Source organism: Eupeodes corollae, chromosome 1, assembly GCF_945859685.1.
Source record: "Eupeodes corollae chromosome 1, idEupCoro1.1, whole genome shotgun sequence".
Classification (NCBI taxonomy): domain Eukaryota; kingdom Metazoa; phylum Arthropoda; class Insecta; order Diptera; family Syrphidae; genus Eupeodes; species Eupeodes corollae.
Window position 1 is genome coordinate 10684175 of NC_079147.1, and position 26514 is coordinate 10710688.

General features: G+C 32.6%; 1 protein-coding gene across 1 annotated transcript in view; it reads left to right on the forward strand.

Annotated features, from left to right (window-relative positions):
• The window catches only part of LOC129939582 (neuropeptide SIFamide receptor), a 200252-nt gene that overhangs the window by 111318 nt on the left and 62420 nt on the right, over positions 1–26514 (forward strand). Inside the window, exon 2 of the mRNA XM_056047648.1 lies at positions 4178–4277. Coding sequence (XP_055903623.1) covers positions 4178–4277 — 100 coding nt within the window. The remainder of the gene's footprint in view (positions 1–4177; positions 4278–26514) is intronic.

The window sequence follows — 26514 nt, forward strand, 5'->3', positions numbered from 1 at the left end:
TTAGATTAAAATACCGGAATATCGGAATACCCCTTACTTTCAAAGAGAATTAAAATACAATTGAAACTTGAACAAGTCAACTGGACCTACACACTGGTTGTTCAACTTATGCATACAGCAAAATACGTAGTTAAAAATTAAGTAATTCTTCCAACAACTCTTCAAAAATGTTTATTTTAAAGTCGTAGAAGGTTTCGAATACCAAACTTTTTTTAGTCTCGGACTATCGTTAGGCGAATTTCGAGAATAAGTTCCTTTACTTTAGTTAATTTGAATAGAGTAGCTTATCAGTTGGCCAAGACTTTATCTACCTTCTTTGAAAGCCACTCATGAATACTTGTTTTCGATAGAACCGATGTTTTCAACGTTTCACAAAATGTATTGGTAGTTGAGCAGTTTATATTTCTAACGTTTCTGATAATTTTCTCAGTCAGATTGCCAGAAAAATGAAATATAAACACAATTTACTATTTATTCTAACCTTCGAATCAAATAAGCTTTGCACATCCTTTTCTTCCTTTTAAAATTAGGTGATAGAGAATTCTTTAGAAATGTAGTTAAAAAACTCGTATTCCCAAATTTCTGACAGCAAAAGTGAATAATTTGTATGAGAAATATTGTTAATATTTCTGAGAATACAGAAATCTCAGAGATCTTAGAAATTAAAGCTCGCCAAGTAATTAATATGTAACTTTTAATTTGGCAGTAGTGTTGTATTGACATCTTAAACATAAATTGAATTCAAATTTCGCAATATTTTTGCTACAAAATTATATTTGAAAAATTAATTTTACTTTTTCACTTCTGTGAAGAATTTCTTCTAGTTTACTATGGTAAGGCCGTGTTCGTCTATCAGTGGAGTAAAAATTAGTATATGAAGGACTGTATGAGCCACTTAAAAATTGTTTCACGTGTAATGCTTAAAATTAATAGTACTTCCTAAACCAGCTGTTTTTATTCGGATTCTAAATTATACGTCCCCCCATTCTTAGCATTACTCGCCTAAAGAAATGATTGAAAATTGTAAGTCATTAGGATATTGCTCTTTAAAAAATGAATAAAAATGAATTTAGAAACCATACCACTTCCTAAAATGCTTAAGTAACTTAATATAGACCTATGTAGTATTGATATCGATTCTAACCTAGTCTTTTAGAGAACTTTACAGATACCAATCAACGCAAACTCTTTGCTAACTCCAAAACAATCTCGTTTCCGGAAAATGCACATCTATTCAACAGTAGTGACTGAAAAAATAAGAAAAGCCCTGGATAAGTAAGATGTAACTTTCTTAGTGATGCTTGATTTTTCTAAGCCTTTTGACACTGTCAACCATGTTAATGCGAAGAAAATTTATGCAGCAGTTTAATTTGTGTGCAAGTTCCGCTAATTCTTACTTACTTACTTAAGGTACATACTTTGTGAACTAGGACCTTACCCAACAAACTTCAATGCAGCTCGGTACCTAGCTTGAAGCCTCTAGTTTCGCGCTCAAAGTGGGGTGAGGTCACTTTCCACTTTTGCGCGCAACCTAATTCGCGTTCTTCCTCTACTGTGTTGTCCTGTGAGTGTGAATTCGAATACTTTCCGGGCCAGAGAATTCGTTTCTATACCCACAGCCCATCGTTCCATCTTCCCCTCCACTCCTTTTCTTTGCATACGGGACCGTAGATCACACGAAGAACTTTTCTCTCGAAACGACCCAAGGTGCTTTCGTCCGCATTTGTCATAGTCCATGCTTCTGCGTGCTTAGGCGAAGTCCTTGACTACCTCAAAGTTACGTCTTTCGATGGTGACGTTTTAACCGAGACGTCATTTTTATTAGTCCTTTCTTGACAACAGCATGTACTTTGTTATGCCCTCATTAACCGTTAAACCCATTTTTGCCACATCTGCCTGAATACTCACATAAGCCCCATTAACATCACGCTTAGTTCTTCCGATTTTGTCAATGTCATCAGCATATGCTAGTAATTCAACAGACTTTTGAAAGCCTAGCACTATTCTTTTAAGTACTATGTTAAAAAAATCGCATGACAGCGCATCACCTTGTCTGAAACCTTTTTTGACATCGAAAGGTTCTGTTAAGTTGTTTCCAACCTTTATGGAGCAGCGTGAATTCTCCATTTAAATTTTGCACAAACTCGTGGCATGTTGTTTAGTGCGTTGGACTGTCATGTTAGAGGTCTTGGGTTCGATCCCTACCTATGCCATCTTAAGTTTTTTCACGGGTACTGTCTCTTGCCAGGAATTGACGAATTGTCCAAAAATAATTCTTCTTATGAAAAGTGCTTTCCCAAATTAGCCGTTCGGATTCGGCTTGAAACTGTAGGTCACTTCCATCCCTGACAACAGTACTCGCACACAGGAATGGTTGAGAGTTAAATCACTGGGATCTAGTTCTCAACGGACTGTTGCGCCACCAAATTTATGTTTATCCTGCACAAACGGACAAGTTTGGCAGGGATGCCAAAACAAGGCACATTTGTATACATCTCGTACCTGTAGATGCTGTCGTATGCGACCTTGAAATCGTTGAAAAGATGGTGGCTGTCAATTTGATGTTCTTGAGTTTTTTCCAGGATCTGCCGTAATGGGAATATTTGATCGACTGTGGACTTTTCTGGTCTAAGACCATACTGATAAGGACCTATCAGGTTGTTGACGATGGGCTTTAGGCGTTCACATATTACGGCAGGGAATAATGTAAGCGCTTAGCCTATGCATTCTTATTTGACTAACAGAAAACAAGCTTCTTCTTCGGTGTTCCTCATGGGTCGAGAATGGGTCCTCTACTATTCTGTATTTATGTCAATTAACTTCCAAGATTTATCAAAAACTGTTCCTGTCATCTGTATGCCGACGACTTGCAACTAGTCTATGGTGCCCCACGTACTTTATGAGTAATACAGTATTTGACACCAGTAAAGAAATGCATGTTACTTGTCAAGCCTTTGTTAATACTAATCTTAATATTGTTGTGATTATTAGTAAACTAAAACTTAATGTTGTTTTTAACCATATTGTTCGCTATGTTTTTGGCGTACGGAGATATGACAGTTAATCCGATGTTGCTACCCTGCTGTCCTTTGATAACAAACTTTAATATTCGTAATTTGTTGCTTCTCTCTGTTGTTCTGCTTACAAACGTTCTTTTTCTGTGATATTAATTGGGTTAGTATTAATAAAGGTGAGTGTATTCATCTCTACACTCTTTTCTAATTAAATATATAAAAAAGAAAAGATGACATTAAATAGAAGACATAAAATATAACATAAATTGTCATCCCTGCTTCTAGCTACAAGAGTCGGTGTGGTCTTCCTTTAATGCTATTAAAGAAATCGAACCCAGAAATAGATCCTTCGGGTCCTTAAGTCTCGTACTCATAATTTCTTCTGTTTTCGTATGTATGAAGAGTTGAATGAACTTACTTATATGGAAGGATACATCCTCCCAAGAGGATGAGATATGATGACTTTTTTCCTATCCTCATTTTCCTTTAGCTGGTTTTAGGTTTTTGTTTTTATAGAAAATGTCCTTTTTCATTTTTCTTCATCGTGTAAATTGTCTGATGGCAAGAAGTTATCAGCAGACATTCAAGTGTGTAGGAAGGTGATTCTTTTAAATTTCCGCCTTGTGTCTAACAAAGAAGTCGGCTTGCTACCTGATGGGAGCTTGCTCTAGCTTGGTTCTCAGGCCATCATCACGTTTTCTATAATCTAAAACGCTGAATGCGATTACGTGACCTTTTTATTCTAATTTGTTATTTTAGCTTTAATCGAGGAAATCCTATTAAAGAGCTCATACTCTTCTCTCTCTTTTGCATTGGATCACTTCAAGCAATGTCTATGTCATAATGGTCTTTGTTATTTGAGACGAAAGTACCTACCTACAATTTTTCTTAATGATGTATGAAGAAAAATTGATTTTTGTTTGAATATTTTAGGTTTGAAAGCGTGTGAAATTCTGCTCCTTTCATTCTTTTCGGCAGATTTTCATAGCATCATCGGTGAAGCATGAGGATTCTAAGCTTAGGAAAATTAAATTACGACTCGTTGAATCGTGGAAATTCTATTTTAAATTTTTATTCAACACACGATAATTTAGACTTATATATTTGTGGTTTGATGACTTTGAATTAAACGATGTTTTTTTTTGTATTTGGTATCTTTACAGCTTGGGTTCTTGGCTGGCTTATGTGCAAGACTGTTACATACGTTCAAGGAGTTTCAGTTGCGGCATCAGTTTACAGTCTAATAGCTGTATCATTAGACAGGTAAGTTCGTTCATATAATTTTCATATATTAATATGCTCAAAATCAAATCGGCAGAATTATGGGACGTTGGCATGTGCAATTGAAATAACAGTTTAAACAAGTTGGACACGTGAAATCAACAAGATTTGTGATTATAATTTATGTTCGCAGAAGGAAAAGGAATATATTTGCGAATAAATAAGGATATTTGAACTCAGTACTGAATTGACCTAGTTCAAGAAAAGAAACGAATTATGAGTCATTTGTGTATTCAAAGAAATTTAAGTGTAATAAAAATTGTTGCTAATTGAAAAGCTTTTAGCATAGCATTATTTATATCTGTTAAAATTTAAATACACTTCAGTTAAGTTTTCTAAATATAATATTTATCGCTTGTAAGAAACACGTTTATAAGAAAAACACTGATAAAGAAACAATTCTCAAGCCACGAACTTCTTTTTTCAATGTAAAGTTGGTTGGATTTGAGAAACTTGCAAACGAATCACGAAACTAAAAGAGGTTGCAATGCGACCCACGCTGATAACTTCTCATCCCGTCTGTCAATTTATCTAGCTTACAAGTTTGTATGGTTGATTTAAAGAAGTTGTTAGTTGAAATATTCTTAAAAACATTTAAATTACCAATAATATTTTTCATATATATGAAATAGTTTAGTTTGAAAATCTAGTTTTGTTAAATAGATTTTTAGTCGAAACAAATTTTTACCAATTTAAGTAGCATTTCTTTAATTTTTACAAATTAGATGAATACAATTAATTTGAGAGATATCAAGAACCGAACATCAACTTTTACCAACTACTGAATATCGAAAACAATATTTTCTGTGAAGTAAAAAAAAGCTTGAACACAATCTTTTTAATTTTTGAAAACCTTTTTGAGTCGAAAGTAAATTTTTACCAAGTCTTATTAAATTTCTTGTTTAGGTTTTTATTATTTGTAAGAAACCTGTCAATTAAATTTTTCTCAAAATCTTACCGAATTTTGACAACAATATTTCTTATAAGTGAAAAATTAGGTGGAAGGCATAATCTCAAAGTTCCAAAAAGATATTTGGATCGAAGAACAATTTTTACCAACTTTTGTTAAATTTTTTCTTAAGTTTTTATTTTTTGTAAGAAAACTGTCCATTCGATTTTTCTCAACATTTTACCTGATATCAAAAACAGCATTTTTCGTTATATTAAAATGTTTTGGAGATAAAACAATTTTTTGTTTGTAAAATTTTCGATGTGACAACATTTCTTTTTTTCCAGTTTTTTTTTTATTTATAAAAAAACGATAATTTTATTTTTTCCGAAAATATACTGGTTTGATATCACAATACAATATATTATATAAAATTTAATTCAAGTCTCTAGCGTTTTTGGTTCATGAGATATTAACCAAAATTTTCCCTTTTTTTAAACTACTATGGTAAAAAAAAACCAACCAATTTTTATGAGAGTAATTTTTGTATATATCTCTACTAGTTCTTGAGCTATGTACGACGAAAAAAACTTCGCGAATCTACGTTCGTATGGACGAACAAACTTGCGTACAGAAATCTTTCTAAAAATCTTTTATTTCGACTCTAGGGACCTTGAAACGTCGAGAAATGTCAAAATTTTCAATTTGACAAATCGGACCCATTACAATAACTTCCTATGGAAAGTAAATTAATAAATAAAGCGCAGGTTTTTTATTCCCTTAAACCGTAGCTTTTCGATAGAGAAGTTTTGCAGAATGGCCATCTCTTTTTACCGGCCTTTATGATTTGTTTGAGGTTTGCTGCCAATTCGCAGATTTCATCATTTAGCTGCTAAATGGTGGCACACAAACGTTATGATAATCTTGTTGATTAGATAAGAGCAATAAAAAAGGGTTAATTACTTGTAGGAAAGGATGTGTAATTTTCTACAATTATGTAATCCTTTTTTATTGCTCTTATTTCTAAAGGCTTCCGGATCTAGGCAGTCAGCAATCGAATCCATTGAATTTTCACCCACTACGAACCCAAGGTGGATTTTTAAGAAAACGTTAATTACAACTATTATTATTTTATCAAATTACAAAATTAAATTTCAATAATTCTAAACATTTTCCTTTTCACATTTAGTTGAAAACAAATAAGAGCTTGTCTGTGGAGTATTGAAACTATTGTTTTTAATCTCACTCTCAATGTAACTTTCTATTTGCCTATTTCTGTCTACAGTTTCTTAAACTGGCGCGCTATTACTAGCAATGGTCTTCTTTTCTTATAAAACTATCCCTTTTTCCTTTGCCTAGCGTTAAAATTACACCTAACAAAACCAAAACTCATTTTTCATTTAAATTCAATTAAACACAGATCTTACCAAATTAACAAAATATTAATTTTTTAACACTTTTATATTGACTTTTGTTACAATTTTAAAATACATTTTTGGCATTCCCGCGTATATCCGAATAATAAAACTTGTTTCTTAAATCCGTATAAGATACTTGTTTCTCAAATTTCTTTAAAGAATATAAGAAACACTCTGTTACTGTTATAAGAAACAAATATTGTGCAATTTTTGAGTTTGAGAAGTTGAAGCCGAAGAGCAAGGTTGGTGAACTTTTACTTTTGAGTGCATGCTGGTCAGATTTTTGACATTTGTATGGAAAACATCTACACATAAAGGGCTATAGACGCTTTACAGATAATTTTTTAACTGCGGCATGCGAGACACAAGTATAATATAATAATAATTCTTATTTTCCAACGAAAGAATTTTTAATATTGAAGAAGACGACACAATCATTACATCAAACTAAAATTGTTGTTCTAAGGGTCAAACATAGCCATCACTACGCTTCTGCCATTTTTAAGGAACGAATGCGAAAACTGCTGTTAAGTTGTACCATAGAGATATGGTAGAGGTTTTGGAAAATGGTTTTAAAATAACCTCTCCAAAGGTGAAAGATGGATTTTCTACAGGATTCAAATGGGGCGCCACAGTCCGTTGTGAACCAGGGCCTATAGTGACTTACAACTCTCAACCATTCCTGTGTGCGAGTACTGTTGTCAGGAATGGAAGGGACCTACAATTTTAGGCCGAATCCGAACGGCTAGTTTGAGAAAGCACTTTTTCATGACAAGAATTACTCTTGAAGGATTTGTCAATTCCTCGCAAGAGGCAGTACCCGCGAAAATAATTTTTTTTTTTTTTTAATTAAGGTGGCACAGGCAGGGATTGAACCCAAGACCCCTTGCATGACAGTCCAACGCACTAACCATCATGCCACGGGTACTACTTTCTACAGGATTATGGTGAGAAAAACAAAGTTAAGACAACCCAAAAGTCTTAGAGAAGCTTAAGATTGGATTTCTGGAAATTCATATTTTAATACTGAAGATTATTTTTGTTTTTAGAATTGGAAAGCATGCCTTAAATATTCCTCAAAATTATTAATAAAGACATAAATCGATGGACACACATTTTAAGCGGTGTTTTTGAAGCTTATGTTGGCCATTTTTACCTCTTTAATCAAACTAATATTATGGTCAAATATATGAAACATAGAACCATCGAGTATCTTGAATCTGAGCAAATATTAAAAGAATTCCAAGCTGGCTTTAGGAAAAACTACTCGACAATTGACCAAATTTTTTTCATTAATAAATATTGCTGATATTTATTTTTTTTTAGAATGGGAATGTTTAGCTGAAGAGTGTGGATTTGTACTTGATATAAATATAGATGATCCAAGTACTGCGAGACCCTTATTGTACGATCTTATAAAAAAAGTAGACCTTAGATATAGTTAAAAACACGAGGAAGAAGCAGCAGGGTCTCTTTACCGAACTATATATAATCGCCTGGATTACACTTTCAACGAAAACAACTAATTGAAAGATGAAAATAATACAAGCATAATTTCAATGATGTTCCGATTACGAGGCGAATTGCTGCAACTTAATTACATACCACATAGAAGTGAATTACCGATTTTATGCGATCTATGCATCCGACGAGAACGTGAAGACATCATTCATTTCTTCGTGATGCGTCCTGTTTTGCGTGAAATAAGAAGAAACTTATTAAGAAATGATACCTTAACCGATGAATATTGTATTTTCTTATTAAATTAAATGAATGTTGATTTTTTGTATGATTTCCTAAAAATTGCTCTTAGATTTTCAAAAACGGTGGTGGGAGATATTTCAGGAGGGAGAAGTAGACGTTTGACGAGGAACTGATAATATTTGTAAAGGTTTGCAAGTATCTGGAAGTTTTGATAACATCTAACTTGAATCTAGAAAAACATTTACAATCCAAATTATCGGAAGCCAAGCGTGCTATGTGTTCTGTGTGGAGAAGTTGCATTCTAAGAAATAGCGTTGCGCACATAGCTAAACACAAAGTATTTCGAGCTACCGCAACTGCAATACTGTAGTTTCAAGTTGGCAAGTACGACCCCCAACTATGTATATGTTACATCTTGTAACACGAATAGGGCCCTTCTTTTTAGGCACACTTAAATTACATTTCAACGACGTCTCAAGAATTTGGCGATGGGTAACGAAAGAATTCCGAAAATAGTACTCACACAAGCTATCAATTCTGAAGTTTCGTGTGTTAAAGAGTGGAAGAAACTGGCTCAACTACTTTTTCAATATCAGAGACGAAAGTATCGAGGTGCTTAAGTTAAATTTTCATGACTTTCTGACAAAATTCGGCAAGATTATGTACGATAAGTTGATGAGTAAAGCTGAAGCATCTATATACAGATCAAAAACAGTACACAAAAAATCAGCTAGTTATTAAAACCTGATCAATTTGAACTACATTCCCCACCGTCCACAATTGCTAATATTGTGCGATTTATGCAATCGCAAATAACGCGAAGATGTGTTTCATTTCCTGGGAGTTTGTCCATTACTCAAGGAGTTCCGAAAGCGCTATTTTGGAATACATATACTCGGTTTAGAAGAAAGGATCAACATATTGAATGGAGCTCTAGGTTGGGACCTTCTGTATGAACACTCATTGAACGTTCTCCGTTATAGAATCAGAATAGTTGAGGAAAATTTTAAGGTTTTAAAGTTTGAAAATTATAAAGATCACTTTATTGAATTATATTTAATTAGCTTTTTTTTGTAAATATAAATTGAAAAAAAAATGTCAGTCTGGTAGACGCCCTTCGGCCAAACCATTTAAAGACTTATGTAATCTTACAATAATTAAGAATATAATGTATTGTTCTTGTATCTTTTAAAGTCAATAAAACTAAACTATGGCGGACTGGCTTATGCCACACATTTATTTTCTAGTTTGCTGCTAGAGACAGGGAGCTTCTCTCCCAACCGATTATTTTGTGACTAAGTTCGTCTAAAGACTCCACGGACATAGCTTGTCGTGCTAGGCAAAACAACGATTATCTTCAAGTTTGCTGCCAGAGACAGGGAACGTAGGCCCAACCGTTTATTCCGTGGTAACCTTCTATGAAAGTAAACCACTTGAATAAACTAAAGAAAAAGCTTTGTATTCGAATGGAGTATATTTTAAGACACATAAATCTCCAATCGCGTCAAGATATAAATATTGAAAATACCAACCCTTTAGTAGAAAAGTTTTCTTTGGCATAAAAAAGTAAAATTTGAATGTTGCTATCTTTCTTCAAAAAATAATGTAATCGATTTTTAAATTGTAAGTTAAGTTTAGGTTTATTCCTTATTGAAATTAAAAAAAGTTCGAACGCGAATTAAAGCCGTATGGAAGATTATTACAATTTTAGTTAAGTTTATGCGTACAATAAATAAAATAAGAACTTAAAAAAACTAAATTTAAAGGATGCTTAAATGTCAAGAAACAAAAGTTTAATATTTTTTGTGTGGAAACCTACATTTAAAAAATTTGAATTTAAAAGTGTAAAGTATTTCCAAAACATTTTAAAATATACCGTGTAACACTTTATTATGTAGGTGCTTATGTTAATCCGGATTGACCAACTATATCTTTTCCAAAGCTTGTACCTTTGCGATAAAGATAAAGATGAACATATTTTCCTTGAAATCGGATTAAAAGAGCTTCTCTTATGGCATCAGCATCAGCATTTAGGCTAAATAACCATATACATATATGAATATTCATGCATGTAAATGCCTTAAATTATACCTTACCTAGTGCTTTCTTTTGCATACACATATGTATACGTTACATAATGTATATATATGCATTTATAATTTTCTTTATGGTATTTAAAATTTTGTATCCGTTCATGGAAATATATTTTTAGCCTTCAACTAAACTACCGTGTAGGTAAGGTACCTTGTCTACATGATGGAAATACTTGCGCTCAATAACCCTGTACTTATGTCAAACTATGGTATACTTAAGCCCAACGAACGAACGTTACGTTGTAATAATAAATCATATTTCTGGTGAATTACAATTTCCAATTATTTGACGCTTCATAAACTTGTCCCACACAAGAGTCTCCAAATCTGAGAGGAGCATCACTTGCATCGCACCAACCAACCAATGCAACGCCTTCAAGCTTCAACCAGCATCACCTTTAGCGCAAAGAGAGATCTTATAAAATGAATATAAATTAACACGAGGACGAATCGAACCCAACACTACGGGTATATTATTATAGAGTAGCGTAGACAAGTTGTGTAGGGCTTGGGTTGGGTTTGGTTGGGTTTGGTTGGGTATCAAAGACTATCTGCGGAATATGAAATTATACGAGTTGAGTTGTAAATTTTTGGCCTCCTTTAGTTCTCCTTCCCTGAACCCTTAACCCTTCACACTTAACGATTCATCTTGATCTACATCATTCTTCTAAATACACGATATAGGTTATAGGAGTACTTATAGAAGAAATGCATAATATTGAACTAGATTTAATTTTTAAATTATGCAAAAATCGAAGGACAAACGTGCGGCAATCAACTAAAGCGTTATACATATATGTGTTTCGGTTTCGTAACAGCTATACGATGATGGCTATGAGCCACTCATAAGCATTTTAACGAATTAATTAACTGAACCATCATCGAATGATGATTATTTTCACATGCCGGTTAGTCGGTCGGTCGGTCGGTTGATGCAGGTGGATAGGGTTGCCATCGGAGGCAATTTCATCATCAAGATTGAATTATTTTGCGCTCCAAATTTTAATCAGTAATTTAACGCCTCAAAAAGTCTTCTGATTAATTGCAGGAAGTGTTTAAATGAAAACATTATAAGATCTTAAGTCATTGAAAATTTTGACTTTTTTCAAGGTATCAGTTTTATTTAAGGACATGTCTGTGGGAGCGAGTTTGTGTACAGATTATTAAACTTTAAATAAATCTTTTTTACAGATTTTTTTTATAATAAGCACACACTGAAGGGGATATTACTACATTTATTATGCAGACACAGTGTGAGCAGTAGGAAAGGGAGAGAGAGGTTGAAAGGAAGTGTCGGTGCAAATTGGTTTTGAATTCCAGAATATTGCAATGACTGGGAAAGACAGAGTGTGGTAGGGAATTCCACATTCGCGTAGTACGGCTAAAGAACAATTCTCTGTACTTGACGGTTCGACCGAAATTGGGCTCCAGGGTATGCATTCCTAGAAGCGCGCGTGTTACGGTTAAACTGGTTAGGAATGCAGCTGACTATTTCCCGAGAGCATAAACCGTTAAAATAACGGTAAAAGAGGGTGAGACAGGGAAACCATACGACGATGTTTGAGCGACGTAAATAATCCTACGATTTTTAGCGACATCAAGAATGTGATTATTCCACAAAAGGTCGTTTTCAATACACATACCGAGAATATCGAGATGTTCAGTCTCCTCGATGCAAGTGCCGTCTATGGATTATGGGAAGAATGGTATATCTCGCTTTAACGATACAAGGCAGCATTGGGTTTTCGAAACATTAAATTCAACGCGGATTTTTATTCCCCATTGAACTTATCATATTTTGTCTTTGCAGTTCCACATTCGAAGGTGATGGATGTGATTCTGGAAGCAAATAATAAACGAATAAAAGCTAAGAGTACTATCGTCAGTTTTACAGGAGATCGTTAATGAAAATGAGAAAGAGTTTTGGGGATAAAACGGAGCCCTGGGGCACACCAGCATTTATTTTGTGGTTTTCAGACTTGAATCCATCCAATACAACTTGTGTTAAACGATTTCTAAGGTAATTACTAATCCAATGAAGGAGGGATTCATGAAAACCGAAAGCACGCATTTTCAATAAGAGAACTTGGTGCCAAACTCTATCAAATGCTTTTGAAATATCAAGTGCAATAATCTTACTTTCACTAAAACGATGTAAAGATTTGCTCACTGGTCGGTGAGATAAACCATGAAATCACCAGTGGACCTATTGCTACGAAAGCCGTATTGTCGCTCATTAAGAAGCTTTCGATCATCGATATATTTCTTGAGCTGATAATTAATCAGCGTTTACTTGACGTTGGTAAAGAAGGGACGTGAGTGCTATTGGACGATAGTTAGAGGGGGAGGATGATTCGCCTTTTTAAGTGACAGGCTGGACAAATAATATTTTCTATAAGCTCGGAAAGAGAGTAGCTAAGATGGAAAAGCTTACGCAACAATTTTGCCAGCGTTGAAGAACACCTCTTCAGAACAATAGCAGGGATACCATCCGGACCAGCGGATTTAAGAACGTTAAGATCTCTTGCGACTTTCGCCACAGAACGAAAAGAGATTAGCTTTCTCTAAAGAGCTTACAAATGGAGTGTCATTGAAGACGAGCGTAGGAGCCGAGGAAGAAGAAGAATTCCTCATGTTTTTTACAAATGACCAAACATTTTTACTGCCTTTTTGACATTGCAGTATTTTTGCCGTAATTTTTGGTCATGTAAAAATTTAGTCCGTCGAATATGGGTGTTGCAGGCCTTCCTGGATTGCTTGAAATTATTCCAGTTTTCCTCAGTTGGATTGGCTTTAAAACAACGGAAACTTACCTTCTTAACCCTAATAACCTCTTTACAGCTCGCATCGAACCATGCGTTTTCCTTAGGTCTGATGCATTTAACCCTATTCGGGATAAAAGTTCTCATTCCTAGGAGAATCAAACTTGTGATCATATCAGCGCTGGCGACAACGTCACTATCGAGGAAGCATAATGACCAGTTGGCCAGTTGGTATTGCCAAACGGTTCTCTTAGGATCGCTTTCTTTAACTGGAGAGTTTTTACACGAGAAATTTGCTGATATGACACAATGGTTAGATGTGCCTAGAGGAGATAGAACACTAATAGTGTACTTACCAGGGTCAGAGGCAAGAAACAAGTCAAGAGTGTTTTCTGCTCGACCTTCCACGTATTACGCGAATATCTCAGCACACACTCCTTCTGGTGTTGTCTGGCCCGAATGTTGAAGCCATAAAGAAGTGTGTACATTGAAATCGGCCGTAATAACGATTTTAGATAATATTATCAAAAGGTGTAAAAATAATTTTAGCATGGCCAGATTGACCATCCAATAAATGAATGCTTAAGCTTGTAATTATAACATTTTTCTTTGCGTAAAATTTACATTTTTGAATTTAATGGCTTTTTTTATTGTTTAAATATTCATCGCGATCCTTTTTGGAAAACTGTGATCCGGAGACGGTGAAATGAAGTTTAAGTGTCTTGATGAACAAATGAAAGTTTTTCTGATAAAGAACCTTAAAAATTGTTTAACTGACTCGTATTCTTTATTATTTATTTATTAATTATTCTACGCGATTGTTACAGCTGTAGTTTTTTTTGCATTTATAGAAATTTTGCATTTTTTAGTTGTTCACTCAAATGCTTATCCATAATTTTATAATTCGTGTGGTAAACATCCCAAGATCAAGATATTTGTACTCCTTCACAACTTCAACAGGAATTTCATCACTTATCGTTCGCACTTGTTTTCCCACCTCCCTTCTTTACTATCATGGCTTTGGATTTGTCCAGATGGACCAGAAGGTTCCACAAATCGCAATATTTTTTAAACTTGTTAATCATAAGTAGTAGAGTTTGCGCAGAGTATCACTACGTCATCTACAAAAGCAGAGCTTTGATTTGCAGTCCCCCATATTGAATACCACTAGGTAAGTCGTTTATATAAAGAGCGAAAAGATTTAGACTAAGGGAGAAGCCTTGTCGGGCTCAGAATTGAGTTGTAAACCACTCCGATTAATTGTTTCCATTGCAAACTGCAGATTTGTCTTTGCATAAGTTTTTCGAATTTTTAAGTCATACCAAGTCCGTATAGGGTGTAAATAAGAGAATAAAGATCCAGGCCCGTAACAAAAAGAAGATACAATTTTGTATTTCTCGCTAGAAACGACAATACTTTTTAGAACAAATACACGACCAATGGTAAAATATCCAGATCTGAAACCAGCTTGAAGCTCACTTCGAACTTATCCAGACTTTAAGTCGATTCTGGAATGCAGCAGTTAGAATTTTATATGTGGCATTGTGGAAGAAAATACCTCTATAGTTGGATGGGTCATTAGTTCTAGCGTTTTTATGAATGTTAAATATAAGCGCTTCATTAAATTGATCTGGAACAATTTCACCTATAAAAACTTAAGTCATCAACATAGTCAGCTTTTGAATAAAGATATTTGTCCCGTACTTATACAATTCAGCTGGGAATCGGTTTTGCTATTTTTAACTCCAGCCATAGTTATGGTGTAAAATTCTTCTTCCGAAAGCGGTGAGTCTAGGGCAGTTTCGTAGAAGCCAGGTGGAACATAGAAAAACTTTAAAAGATTCCTTAGCGTAGGGTTCAAGAGATGTTGAAAATGGTTACGCATTTAGAAACGACGTATTTTCCTCCAATACTGCTTAACAATATTCCAGTTCAGTTTATTGAATCTGCGAAGAACCTAGTAGTAGCATTTAACAGAAACCTTACCTTAACAAACCACATAAATACGACAGTTGGAAGAGTGTATGGAGGATACGAATGTTATGGACCACCAAAAAAATTACCTCAATTAAAACAAGAATGATACTAGCTAAATCACTTCTCATTGCCCTATTACTAAACAGTTGTGAAATTTTTAGCAATTGTTTTTTTTTTATAATTTGCAGGCACTCAAGGGGTTATTAGTACCCTTTATATATTTATATTTAAACACAGTGCGAGAGTTAGGAAAATAGGGAAGGATTTAAGAGGAGATACCGGTGCACATTGGTCTTAAAGTTCTGAACATCATATGGGAGGGAAAAACAAAGTTGGCTTTAGCATTCCACATTCTCGATGTGCGATTTAAGAAAGAATCTCTATACTTGACAGAACTCCCGAATTTGAGCTCAAGGTTAAACTGATGAGCATTCCTGGATGTGCGAGTATTACGGCTGAATCGTTTAAGGGGTGGAATGCAACTGGCTAGTTCAACAGAACATTGTTTGTAAAAATGTCGATAAAACAACGAAAGGCATGAAACATTACGGTGATGTTTTAGCGATGTAAATATTTCGATTATAGTTCTGTCGCCTATCATTTTTAAAGCCCTTTTTTGTATTCTATCCAAGAGATTTAAACTTGTTTTAGGGGCACCTGCCCCTAAATTGTATTTCAGGAAAACGAAGCTTCATGTTGTTGAAAACAGTTTGGCAAGGTATTTCTTTGGTCTCCGGAGATATGAACATATTTCTGCATACTCGAAAATAATATTTGACGCCTCTCTCGAAAATGCATTTGCTTTAAGAACTTTATTTATGCGTTATAGTATTTTGCAAACAAAAAAACACCATATCTTTATAGTAAAATTAAATTTCCTCGTTCAACTAAAAGTTATGAATTAATGATTTAGTCGTCAATTTGTACACACGGTTCGATTGTGGAATTCCCTCCCATTGCCCATAAAGATGATTGGATGCAGCATGTGGTTCAAGACGAGACTTAGACAATACTTTGGAGACTCTCGATGATAAAATTTTTCGATTATATTTAACTAATTTGATTTCCTTTTTTTTTAATTTATCATAAAGTAATTTGCATTTTGTTTTAATTAGCTTTTGAATCTTTCCGACTTTTTCCAAATTCCATAAGGAATTTTCAACTTCTACATCGTCCGCAATCATCAAATTTTATACGATAAAGTATAGAATTAGTGGTTTTTGGAATTTTCATAATTTTCTACTAAATTTTGTTTCCCTTCAAATTTCAAATTTTGTTTTCCTTTAAACGACATTTTGGCTTAAAAAAAAAATATATAATGTGCAAGTTACAAATCCCAATCCCAGTTAGAAGAAAACAATAGTTGGCAACCCTTAATCCGAAATGTTTTTAGTAACTTGAATAATGTGGTATAAATTCGCCATCACTCAGAGCACTTTTGCAAATAAAATATGGAATTCCATTTTTCTGCGGTTGTTCTCTTTTTTTTTTCAAAAGGACGTTTATTTTGTAATTAAACAACAAACACTTCTTTTGAGTGTGCAAATACTCGCCACATTTATTTTTCCATCATGATTATTTTGAAAAATTAAATTAAACCAAAACTGAAATGAAATCAACTCATTCGGGAATTTAATTTTATGATATTGAGTGTCCTAAAGGTACAGAATATGTTTTGAATAATATATTTTTAAAGTGCGTAGTTAAAAATGTTTTAAAAGGCTTAAAACAAAATTTACAATAAAAGCTTAAGACATCAATGTGACATTAGAATAAAGTTACACTAATCTAATTCAAAAACTCATACCTACTTCGCATAACTTAAGACTCATCCATCAGGATATAATAAGAATAAATAATTGGATTACGAGGACTTTCTATTATAACCTCGCTAAAAACAAATTTATTTAGAAGTATCGAAATAGTAGGTCCTTTAACTGTGTTATATTTAAGGGATAGTTAAAGAGTTTATATAACATTTAGTTGTTCGCTTTGTCTCTGACAAACTATTTTAAGAGGGTGAGGCTATGTAATTTTGGAAATTGTATTGTTTTTGTGAATAAAGGGATCAGGATAAGGATAAGAAGAAAGCGATATTTATGTATGTAGTGATGAAGTCATTACACAGGACTATAGCACTCTAATTAATGAGTTTTGAACTTACGAGTATTTGCTATTTTCTAATCTGTTTTGTGTTTATAGGTATTAATACGATTTTACTTAACTTCACTTTATTTATTTGATATTTATATGAATTATTGTCAATGGTCGTCACGATAGTCATGAAATTATTGTGTCTATACAAATTTTATAAGTCTGGATGACTTATAGTTCTGTCAATGCTCAAGAGGCCTAATGGCTAGACTATGGTATTTCTTATAGTCTCTCTAGATATTTAATTGCTCGAAGTGCTGGTTGTATCATAAACTTAAAGATACTGTTTTATATCTTAAGGTCACTATTATAATAAATATTTTATCTCAAATCAACGATAACAGAGAACTCCTACCCAAAATCGTCATCCTACAAATAGGTATGTAAGTGTGGAGAGCTGTGAACAATCTGCTTCTTGTCTTATTTAACTTGGCTTTGAGATTCCTTACGAGATGATTCCATGTTCATTTCAATTTTTTTCTTGCCAGCAGACAAGTTTATATACAATGTACATTATATTAAACATATAATGTCTATCCTACTTTCATTTCCCATCATCTAATCTTAACAGAATGTTGTAGTTCTTTACGTAAACTGGACTATAAATTGTGGGGTAAGGACATTTCGAGAAACAGAAACATATGAATATGTACTATAAGAAAGGTTCTATATATTCTTTTAAACCTTGATTAACTAGCTCGGAGTTTAACCTATTAAAGGTCATGTTCTAGCTTGGTATAAATATATAAACACAGATTCGAACAAAGCAGAAGGACTCGTTAAGTATTCTAAATTCAAAATACATTGATACAAATATATAAAATTTTGTGTTCAACAACTAACGAGGATCACTAAGCGTTTTGTGCGTTTTGTAATAAAGAAAAGAATTTGTCTATTATTTTTAAAACTACATACTTTGAAAAGTCTTAGACCAAAAGTCCATTGAACATCTTAAGAGTGTTGATAAAATCGGATATATGTTTTTAATTTCCCATAGAACGTTATTTTAAATTCATATTAGAAGTTTTGTATTCGTTCATATTTGTCGAATTGACAATTTTGAATACATGGTTTTTACAGAGAAGTTTCTGGTGTTCGTTACGTTCTGAATACTATTCTGTTTTCCATATCTCAAAACTAAAAGAGATATGGGTTTAAGATAATTTTATTTGAGACATAATAGTACAGAGATATTTCAAGAAATTTCTGTTGATGATTTTTTTACTATAGCATTTTAAAACAAATTTATAAAGATCACAAAATTCAATAAACTTAAACTAAGGATTCGGCTTAAAACTGTAGGCCCCCTTTATCAACATTACTTGAACAGATGGATGGGTGAGAGTTGTAAATCACTATGTCTTAGTTCTCATTCGACTTTTGCGCGATCTAATTTATATAGATTGAAGGAGAAAAAGTTCAAATACATGAGGCGTACCTCTCAACGATCAATATAATTAAAAAAAAGAGGCTGGGATGCGACCCACACTGATAACTTCCCATCCCGTCTGTCGATTTGTCTTGCTTAAAAGTTTGTCTATATGTACTCGTATCAGTTTTTATCAAATTTGCGTACTATTTTTTGTAGATTTTATTTTTTATGAAAAAACGGACTGTTGGATTTTTATATAAAAATTACTGAATATCGAAAACAATATTTTTATTGAAATAAAATAAGTTTGAAGCCAACATTTTTAATTTTTGAAAAGCTATTTGAGTCGAAAGTAAATTTTTACCAAGTTTTAGTATTGTTTTTGTTTAGAGTTTTATTTTTTGTAAAAAAAACTGTCAATTCGATTTTTTTCAAAATTTAATCCAATGTTTGAAACAATATTTTTTATAAAAAAAAAATTAGTTTGAAGCCAATATTTCACATTTTTGAAAAGATATTTAAATCAAAAATCAATTTTTAACAACTTTTTGTTAAGTTTTTTTTTTTTGGTTTTTAATTTTTTGTACAAAAACTGTCAATTAGATTTTTTTCAAAATTTTACTTTATGTGAACAACAATATTTTTTGAAAGATAAAAGTAAATTAAACCAAATATCTCAAAGTTTTGAAAAGATATTTGAATCGAAAATCAATTTTTACCAAACATTTTTTTAGGTTTTTATTTTTTGTAAAAAAACTGTCAAATTGTCAATATATTTGAATCGATATTTAATTTTTACCAACTTTGCGTAATTTTTTTTTAGATTTTTATTTTTTATTAAAAAAACTGTCACTTCGTTTTTTCTAAAAATTTTATCAGATGTCAAAAACATTATTCTTCGTTGCATAAAATTGTTTTGGAGATGAAATCATATTTTAGTCTTAAAATTTTGGAGGTGACAATTTTTTTTTTCATTTTTTTTATTTATAAAAAAAAAACGTTAAATGGATTTTTCCAAAAAATATATTTCTTTGATATCACGTTACAATATGTTATATAAAATTTAATTCAAGTCTCTAGCGTTTTTGGTTCGTAGGTTATTTAGGGTTAACCAAAATGTTCACCTTTGTTTCAAACTGCTATGGTAAAAAAACAACCCACGAAATTTTCTTGAGAGCCCTTTCAGCATCTTTCTGCCTTATTATCTGTATAACAAAATTTATTTGAAGTCGATAGCTCTTCTGGTTCTTGAGCTATTGACGACGAAAAAACATCGCGAACGTACGAACTTCCTTACACACGCACGCACAGACAACTTTCAAAAAATCTTTTATTTCGATTCTAGGGACCTTGAAACGTCGAAAAATATAAAAATTTTCAATTTGCCAAATCGGACCCATTACAATAACTTTCTATGGAAAGTTAAAAAACCGTTGTTTTCATTCTATACAAATTTTTAAAACCAGAATTTATTTAATATAAAAGAGCTAAGAACTAATTTTTGGAGAGAAAGGAAACCAGTTGATATTAAAGTTGCAGGTTGTCTTAGTGAAATAGATAACAGTTACAGAAGGGTTTGGCTCCCAAAAATTACATTCTAGCTTTCATGCTTTTAAGTTAAGAATATCAACTTAGATACGGTTACAGTCTCTTAAATTACACCTCCACACAATCATGTTGACTACTTAACTCTATGTATGAATCTTATACCTTATGTACATTTTTTGAACGAGATTTTGTTAGCGTTTATTTTTTTCAAGTTTGGGTAAACTTCGACGTTTAAAAGTTGGAATGTCATTTTCGGAAACCACATCCTTTGGATTGACAAAGATTTCAAGACCTGTAGAATTTAATTTATTACATACAAAATAACATTAGCGACTTAAATCGCGTAAACTAAGCATTTGGGTTAATTTAAACATCTGTCAAAAACAATTTCATTTTTGTGAGGGAAACCCTTCTTAACTTACAAATATTTGAAGAAATTACCTCAACAAAACAATTGATAAAATACTATGAAAGACTCGCGACTTTTATATAGTTATATTCTATGGTTTGGTTTGGTTGAAGCTTCTGCTTAATAAACTTTAATTTTTTTGAAATAAAAATCCTTAAATGAATGTATCTTACATCATAGGTTGTTATCAAAAACCATTGTAAAAAACAGCAGTGTAACTCTCGTGAATTAAATCATATCTTTCAATAGTTTGGCACGACTTCAACTTCTGATGATGCTATTTTTAAAATTGTATTGAATTAACTATCTTTCGATAACTTTTGTATCTCTCAAGCGCTGTCGTAAGGTTTCATGCCTATCATTATTTTATCGCTATTTTCATAAACCATGCTCTATTGAAATAGCCAGTTGCATTCCTCCCCTCAATTCAACCGTAATACCCGTCCTTTTAGGAATGCTCATCAGTTGGTCCTTGATCCCTATTTCGGATATACTGTAAAGTACAGAGATTCTTTCTTAAGTCGCACTTCACGAATGAGGAATCCTTTACCAGGCTCAATATATCCCACACATTCAAAACCAATTTGCATCGGTTTCTCCTTTCAAATCCTATCCACCCTTCCTAATAGCCCGCACTGTGTTCTAATATACTGTTGTCAGGGATGGAGGAAACCTACAGTTTTAAGCCGAATCTGAATGGCTAATTTGAGAAAGAATTTTTCAAGACAAGAATTACTCTTGAAGGATTTGCAAGTATTTGAAAAAATCCCCTATTTTAATCGCCCTGTCAGGATAATGCGTCTGCCTACACGTTGCCTATTCGTAACCAGGGAGGTGATTGCTTTCGGATGAGACCTGGGTTTTTCCAAAAGTCCAGAAATGCCAACAAAATTGTTATCGGCGACCAACAAACCCTTCGAAACCATTTTTTAAATTACTAAGTCTTAGGAGTTAAGATGAGATGCATCTAAAGTGGATTCCTTCGCTATTTAAATTTTCGGATAGGTTGTACTTCTGGTGCATTTTTTCTCGAAAACCGCTAGAATAACTACTAGCAGACAAACGTTTCTGTCATCATTATTTCTAAGACTACCTTCAAGTTTAATATCAGCTGGTTTAATTACACCCCAAAAATTTGTTTTTAGCTCTCAGTCATTACAACAAACTTATTTTGCAACCTAGTAGCACATTACATTTATTAACTATTTTAAATTTGAGTTAATACAGATTTTAAAAAGAGGCTGGGATGCGACCCACACTGATAACTTCCCATCCCTTCTGGTCTGTAGATTTGACTTCCTTTAAAGGTTTGTAGGTTTTCGTGTTTTATTAAAAAAATTATCAGTTAAATTATTCTAAACAATTTAAAAATTACCAACAATATGTCACATATATAAAAGAGTTTGATTTCAAAATCTATTTTGGTTAACGAGATTTTTATTCGAAAACTAATTTTTACCAATTCAAAAGTTTTTATTTCTAATGTAAACAAATACAAATCGGATGAATGAAATTAATTTGAAGTGTATTCTATAACTCACAAGATATCGAGAACCGAACATTAATTTTTAGATTTTATTTTTTTATTAAAAAACTGACTGCTAAATTTTTATAAAATGTCCCAAACAATACTTTTTTATAAAATATATTAAATTTTTGAAATTTAAGTAGAAAATCAATTTTACGAACTTTTATTAATATATTTAGGAGTTTATTTTTAGTAAAAAAAACTGTCAATTCGATTTTTCTTAGAATTTTACCAGATGTTAAAAACAATATTCTTCGTTGCACAAAATTATTTTGGAGGTAAAATCATTTTCTGTTCTTAAGATCTAAGAGGTGACTATTTTTTTTATTTTTTTTTAATTATTTATTATTTATTTGATTTTTTTTCAAACAGTATAATAATTAGGTATTACGTCATAATGTAAACTATAAAATTTAATTCAACTCTCTAGCGTTATTGGTCGGTGACATATTTTTGATTAACCAAAATTTCCTAGTTTTTCACTTGCGACTTCACATTGAAAGTTTCGCGTTCATGCAAAAATTTCGAACGTAAAGAAGTGAAAAAAGTGGGTCCAGCGATGTCGTCCGTCTGTCCTGTCTGTCTGTCCACGCTCCTACAGTCTAACCCATTGGGTCGATTCAGTCCAAACTTGGAAGTTAAGGTTTTGAGCAGATTCACGTTAGGCGTTTTTTTCAAAACTAAAAGTGACCCCCATAAAATTTTTTGGTCAAAAAACGAAAATTCGAATTGAATTCGATAGTTTTTTTTTTTAATTTTCCTTAAAATTTTATTTTTTAACTTGTCTTCTTTTTTTTTTGTTTATTAATTTTCTCAGAAACTCATGAACCGATTTCAATGATTTTTTTAAACAAGGTCTTATAATATTCCCTTGACAATATTTGATTATCAAAAGTGCAATTTGTTTGTTTTGATTTCAAATGTAGAGGGTATGTTTACAATCACTAAACAACTGCATACTAAAAATATTTTTAGAACAAAATTCCAAAAATTGAAATACAAAATAATTTAAAAAAAAACCCTCTAACGATTTTCAAAAAAAAAATTCAGAAAATCAAGGGTTTTTTTTATAAAATGGCATTTAAATTTTAAAGACAAACTTTTTTTTCAGACATAATTTTGAATCTTAAAATAGTTTTTTTTTATTATTTAACTATTAATTATTTTAACTGTGCATGAGACTTTGCCTATATAAAAGAATAAATGCTTAGTACAAGTTAAAGAAACGGGCCAGAAATAGTGTATGTATTTTCTATTAGAATCACTTGTTTAACGTGTACGTACAATCTCGAGAACTACTGCTTATGTGTCACTTCATAACTAAAATCTAAAACGCACAAGAGTCTGACTGTAAGCAACGTATGAATAGCAATGTCTTGTACTTGTTCGTATTCTTGTTTCTCTTAAACTTTAACGAACAAAAATAAACTGAACGTAATAACTCCTTGTTTGCGCTGATAAAGTTATCCGAAGGAAAAAGCTTCTAACGAACTAGTTGAATACAAAATCAATTGTTTGTATGCTTACAAGTATTTCTCATTTCCGGGATGAGTTGTCCTAGGATGAGTTGTTTCGTGGGATGAAACTATCTTACCGACAAAAAATGGTGTGTATGCGATTAGTTCATTCAAATCCACAAACTATTTCCCTTAAGATAATAATTTTCGAGTATTTCATAAATATTATAAATTAATATTCAATAAAATACAATTCGCATAGTCTACGGAAAATTCTCTTTGTTTTGCACCTTATTTGTTAAAATAAGTTCCGTATAAGAGCCGAAAAAGGGACACATGCTAACGAAATAATATATATGATGATGACTAAATTTCTATTCAATCACTAAACAACTGCATATAAAAAATATTTTTAAGAAAAAATGGAAATTTGTTTATATAAAAAAATTAATTTAAATAAAACGGGTCTAACGATTTTCAAAAAAAAAATGAAAATGGAGGTATTTTTGACACATCAAATGGCATTTATAGCTTGTAGGACAAACTTATTTTACAGGCATATTTTTAAATCTTATATGTTTACTTTTTTAAACAGCCTCTTTGCTTAAAGGAGCAAATTCGTGCGATACAGTCGTGCATTTTATTTTAAACTGCGAAGGTAAAAAAACGCCTAAAAACTCAATTTTCTTGATAGCCCTTCCTGCATCTTTCTGCAATATTACCTGTATAACAAAATTTATTTGAAGTCGATATCTCTACTGGTTTTTGGGATATGGACTACAAAAAAAAACTTCGCAAACGGTACGGACGAACGAACATACGTACACACGCACGTATCGACATCTCTCTAAAATTCTTTTATTTCAATTCTATGGACCTTGAAACATCGAGAAATTTTCAATTGGACAAATCCAAACGATTACAATAACTTCCTCTGTTAAGGTAAAAATAGCAGTGTAAATTAAATCGTGGCTTTAAAGAATTTGGCACCACTAAAACTTTTGCTGCTATTTTTTAATTGTATTGAAGGTAGGTAATAGCTTTCTGTAAACATATGACAAAAGTGGTTTTTCTCAAAATTCCATAACTAAACATCAAATTGTAAAAAATCGCCAGTTTATTGTGCTCTTCAGCTGTTCTAGTCTATAGTCTAGTATCAAAGAGCCTTCGAGCGTGATATATTTTACTGTCAGCCAAAGATATGTTTAAAAAACCAGCGATTTTAATCGCGTCTCTAGTATTAGAATGTAAATGTGTCATGGACTCAGGAAATCGAGGATTTTCGAATGCGGTTTCCTAAAAATCCAATACTACGAGAAAAATCACATTTTTGGCGACGTTTGGCGGGAAAATGTGGCCGGTGCGCAAGTGAAGGCGTCCGGATGAGACCAATTTTAGGTGGTTGTCCAAAAGTCTAAAAGCGAAACAGGACAAATGCGGCCACCTATACGTTTGTCGAAATCATATTTGAAATCACCGAGTCTCAGGCAATGCATTTGAAGTGGTTTCCCACCCAATTTCAATTCTCGAAAAAGTTTTACTTTTGATACACTTTTTTCGAAAATTCGGTCACTACGTGCTGGCAGACAAACGTTTCTGTTATCACTCCTACAAAGACGACCTTTAACTTTAATATCACCTGGTTTACGTTCATTAAAAATACAAAGATCCCGGGAAAATTTAAAGCAATCCAAATGGAAATGAATAAAGTATAAGACATAAATTTAACCTCCAAAGGTAAATTCTGATGTTTATTTCTACTTAAAATTATTCATATTATCCATTTGCAAATTTTTTACTTACGATGAAGAACAAAAATGTACTTTCCATTAAGAAAATAATTAAGTTAATTATCCTTTAAATCTGCACATTTCTTCTTACACGAAGTAAGTCCGTATATTTATTAAGACAATATTTAAACATCATTATGATTAACATTCTCAGGATTATTTTAACCTTTTTCGATTTGTTCAACGGTGAAATATGTTGAGTTCATCCATAAAACCCTTTCTACTTCTTCGTCTTGTTCTTCTTCTTCTGCAAATTGGCTAATTTCTTGAAGAGGCAAACAACCAAATAAATTTTACATGAACTCTTTGCTATTTAATCAATGTTCTAGCTCTAGAGGTACGTTATTCGACTCAAATATTCTGCTCTAGCAGATGGCTTGACGAGCGAGCGTTTACATAAGTTCAAAGCCATATGGTATATTATAGACCATGTACTCCTCCAGCTTCTTCACATGATGTTCAATATGTACATGTACATAATTTTGTTTATGCGATCTGATTCTATCTTATCCTGCGACGACGAGGACGATGGTGGGATATAACGCACACATCCGAGGAATGAATAATGAGTTTGTTATAAATCAAGAGAAAAACAGAATAAACGCCAGGATGAATTTATTATTTCCGGTTCAATTTTTCCCACGTTTCCTTTTTTTGTGTTTTGTCGCTTGACGCTTTGGCTGTGAAAAGCTTTTGTTAACATGGTAACTTCCTTGTGGTCATGTCTGTCATAATATCCTCGCTTGTTACGATTGAATGATGTGGGCTGTAAATTGAATGTCATTTGGGGATTCCTTGATCCTTGCACATAAGGTTGAACTTTAAATTTTTAAACGAGCTAGCAAGGATTCTCTTTAGAAGACTTTAAAATCATCAACTTTTAGGCCTGGCTTCAGGAGTATAAAATTGTCGCAGAGATAAAGTTCAATTTTTATGACGACGTGATGTCTCGCAATTTTGTGAGAACATGACTAAATACAAATGTGATAAGACTGCTTTAAGACTGTAGCAATAAGAAAACGCGATATGCTAGGTTAGAAAATAATAAAAAACACAACGTACAAAATTTAAAGAGGACATAACATTCACCATAAGGCAGTAATTTCTATTTCTCTAGG